We start from the raw sequence: 3,352 nt of genomic DNA, 5'->3' as shown, positions 1-3,352 counted from the left end.
CCCCCCCCCCGGCATCGTCATCGCCCTCATCATCTTGCAGCTCCTATTCCTCCCCCCACCTCCCCCTATCCCTGTCATTCTCCGGTCTGCGCAGCTCTCCACTTTGCTATACTAGCTTTCATCCCGACCTTCACATTCCTTGCGCTGAGGTTGGAGGTTAATCGCCATTCCGGATCGGTGGAAAGGTCTTGGGCCATACAAGTGTTACATCAGCTTCCTCGGAGATATCGTACTGTTTCAGTCCACTCGACTGTCGAGCTCTAGAGTCACACCTTTGCGGTTTTCAGCTACAGAGCCGGCTGCTTCAGACAGATAGCTCGCCCCCCCTTTCCTCCCCTTCAGTCTTCCACACAGTACCTTATACATACCGATCTGGAAGGAGTCACAGGCTTATCAGCTTCACTTTGCTCGACGTGCGACTAAGCCACTTTGACTCGAGTAGCAGACACTAGGTTTGCCCCGTGCCCAAGCTCCTCGGGAGGCTAGTCCGGTTGCGCGACAGTCATCTGGCCCGCTCAGGTCTCGTCCTATCACTGCCGCACTCGTTTTTCTTGCGTGCAGCTGCTGTGTCTTGTCCCCCTCCTCCAGTGATATTTCGCAGATCATCTGCACGCGCATATTGGTTTCCGTCCTGCATAGTCCCTGCAGAGGTCTCCTCGCCTTGATACCGCAATATTGCGCTTCCAGTGGTCGGCCCCGTCTTTTACGCTTCCGCAATAGTAGCAGTATCGGCATCCGAGCTTGCCTCCTCCTTTCCGTTGTCGCAGCCCACCTTCCCTCCCACCTAGGTCAATCCACAGCTTAGTGGCGAAGCAAATCGTGACCATGGCCACGACTTCCTTCCGTGATTCCGTGAACTCATTGGGCTGGTCTCGGAGAGATCCAGATCTACCGGCGCGCACCAACTCGTCAAATGCTCCTTTCCTATCACGGTTGCAGTCTTGGAATCCATTTGGGCAAGGGGAGGGCTATCTGCAGCTGCCCACCCATGAAGCTCCAGGAGCTCCTCTGCCAGCCCCGACTCGACGGGAAGAAGAAGATAGTTTCTTTGCTTGTGAGTAGTCCTCCTAGCGCATGATCTGATTACTCCGACATACTGCCCGTTTCCTTGATTTCCCGCACTGGCTGGTCCAGGTGACAGAGACTCAGTTCCTGCATCGCATCGGAGTTTCACCCAGGCCCTAGTAACGGGCGATACTAATGTCTTCTATTTGGAGGTTCCATTCTGTTATATCCCCGTCATTTGAGTTTCGGCCAGGGCTAATCATGCATCCCGTTCTAGTAAGCCGATGGGACCGGATGCTCATTTTCATTGCGTGCAACCTGGGTGCTGCCGTCTGCTTCCTTATTTGCTTTTTCCTCTTTCCAGTCCTGTCGCTCAAACCCCGCAAATTTGCCATCTTGTAAGTTGCTTGTCCCTTATCCCGAATGATCTTCTGGAACCTCGACACATCTGGAGAATTTGAGGTGGTGGTGTGCTCTTCCTGCCCTTGCTGGAGAGCATGCACGACCAAGCCACATTCCAGCTTCCGTGCTACACTCTATTGCAACTCAATACTTCATGCGCCAAGGCTGGTGTGAATGAGAGACTGTGGCTGACCCAACCGGTTTTTGCTTGGAAATTAGATGGTCCGTCGGTTCTTTGCTATTCTTACTATCATGGGCAGTCCTCATGGGACCGATGGTCTATGCCAGACATTTGGTCTCGGGATCACGACTGCCATTCACGGCCGCCTATTTCGGTTCGATCGCCATGACCCTCTACTTTGCTATTGGGGTAAGTTTCCATGCCTCCTCTAAGCTTCGACTGTGGTGCCAAAATTCATCTATGTTGCCCCTGTGTCGAGTATGCCTGCGCTATCAGCGCCAGCTGCTCAGCGATCTCAGTAGCTACTGCTGGAGGATCTTGCATGTCGCCTGGGGTGCACCGTGCATAATTCTCGAGGTCTCTTCCAACAAGGATTCATGACATCATGATGCATTGAATTGCCGGGGCGTTCAAAGTGATCTTTTACCGCACACCTCCAGCAGTGCTGCTTTCTCTTGGGGAATGCACGTGCACATGCACGTGCAGGTCCAAAGACTCCAGATTGGGATAGGAATAACGGCTAACATGCTTTCACGGTCTCACAGCTCCATTCCACCTTGTTGACCCTGATCTCGTCGATCTTCCAGCTCGCCGCTCTGCTTTGGTATCTTGTCAGCTACTTCCCAATGGGTAGCACGGGTTTGCAATTCATGGGACGATTTGGCGCGCAGCGTGTCACGGCATGGATGACCAGCTGATGACCTTTGCCCCTTTCTGTATAGAGTAACGACGCGACGTTTCTCTTTTTGTGGTCTGCTGTAGACACCTTATTGTATAATACCGCATCTTGGCGCGAACATGAGCATGTCGGGGGCATGGTTGATCGACTAATGGTGGAGCTTGCTGAATGGCTCCTGACGATTGTATATCACGACTACTACCTCGTATCAACCAGACTACATTGTTTAGTATGACCAATCAACCAAACCTGTAAGATGATACAAGCGCCAACTTCGCACCAAGCTCTTTCTTCTTTCTTTTCTATCAATCCATCTTCTCTTACTGCCTCTTCGCCGATTCCCTTCTTCTCCATCCTGCATGAATGCTCAGCGGATAGTACGACCCTTGTGCCCCCTGCTCTACCCTCTCTGCCCCCTTCCTCTCGTCTTTCCAGACACAAGTCTCCCACCCCCATACCCCACAAGAATAAAGAGGAAACCTGAAACCTCAGCTTCTAAATCAAGTAACAGTCTCCCCAGCAGAAATCACACAGGGATATTGCATGCATGCGCGTACCAGTGTATGTGTTCCCTTGGCCCGCTCAAAATCCCCGGCGCCCCGTTTGTCCAGCCACTTCTCTTCCTTCAGCTTTTCTTTTCTTTTTCTTTGTCGTGTGTGGCTCCGCTACGTCTTCAGCCATGTGTGTGTGTGTGTGTGTGCCATGGTATCGCTGTATTCCGAACCCTACCCTGTCCTTCTCGCCAGAAAACCCTGGCTTGGTGCAGTACAGGGAGGTGCAGGCTGCGCCTTGTGCCGATACCGTTGTATTGAATGTTCTGGAATAAGAAGGAGATAGTTATACCTGCCCGCGGCGGTTGGGGTGTATGTTCATGTTCATGTTACGCGAGTTCATGTTACGCGAGTTCATGTTACGCGAGTTCATGTTACGCGAGATCCGGCTGGGTGATATGTGCATCTCTGGTGGTTTGTGGGTTGGGGTTTGCGATCGCGTGTAGGGTTCCGTTCCTTGGGCAAGTTGAGCAGCGGCTTCGAGAGGCGAGGCCTGGAAAAGTTGATGGGTTTTCGGTGATGGGCTGATGCCCG

At 52.5% G+C, this 3,352-nt stretch overlaps 2 protein-coding genes across 2 annotated transcripts; both read left to right on the top strand.

Annotated features, from left to right (window-relative positions):
* Window positions 1-408: 408 nt before the first annotated feature.
* On the top strand, window positions 409-2,456 carry BO66DRAFT_29259 (putative Golgi traffic protein SFT2). The gene is made up of 4 exons (XM_025643174.1): window positions 409-1,054; window positions 1,283-1,403; window positions 1,627-1,777; window positions 2,134-2,456. Exons 1-4 carry the CDS (start codon window positions 826-828, stop codon window positions 2,284-2,286), a joined length of 654 nt encoding a protein of 217 aa, XP_025497530.1. The 5' UTR covers window positions 409-825; the 3' UTR covers window positions 2,287-2,456.
* BO66DRAFT_29279 (uncharacterized protein) lies at window positions 2,457-3,133 on the top strand. The gene has a single exon (XM_025643175.1). It carries the CDS (start codon window positions 2,627-2,629, stop codon window positions 3,077-3,079), a length of 453 nt encoding a protein of 150 aa, XP_025497529.1. The 5' UTR covers window positions 2,457-2,626; the 3' UTR covers window positions 3,080-3,133.
* The last annotated feature ends 219 nt before the right edge of the window (window positions 3,134-3,352 follow it).

The sequence above is a fragment of the Aspergillus aculeatinus genome, assembly GCF_003184765.1.
Source record: "Aspergillus aculeatinus CBS 121060 unplaced genomic scaffold BO66scaffold_116, whole genome shotgun sequence".
Classification (NCBI taxonomy): Eukaryota; Fungi; Ascomycota; class Eurotiomycetes; order Eurotiales; family Aspergillaceae; genus Aspergillus; species Aspergillus aculeatinus.
This window is presented reverse-complemented; position numbering and strand designations above follow the sequence as displayed.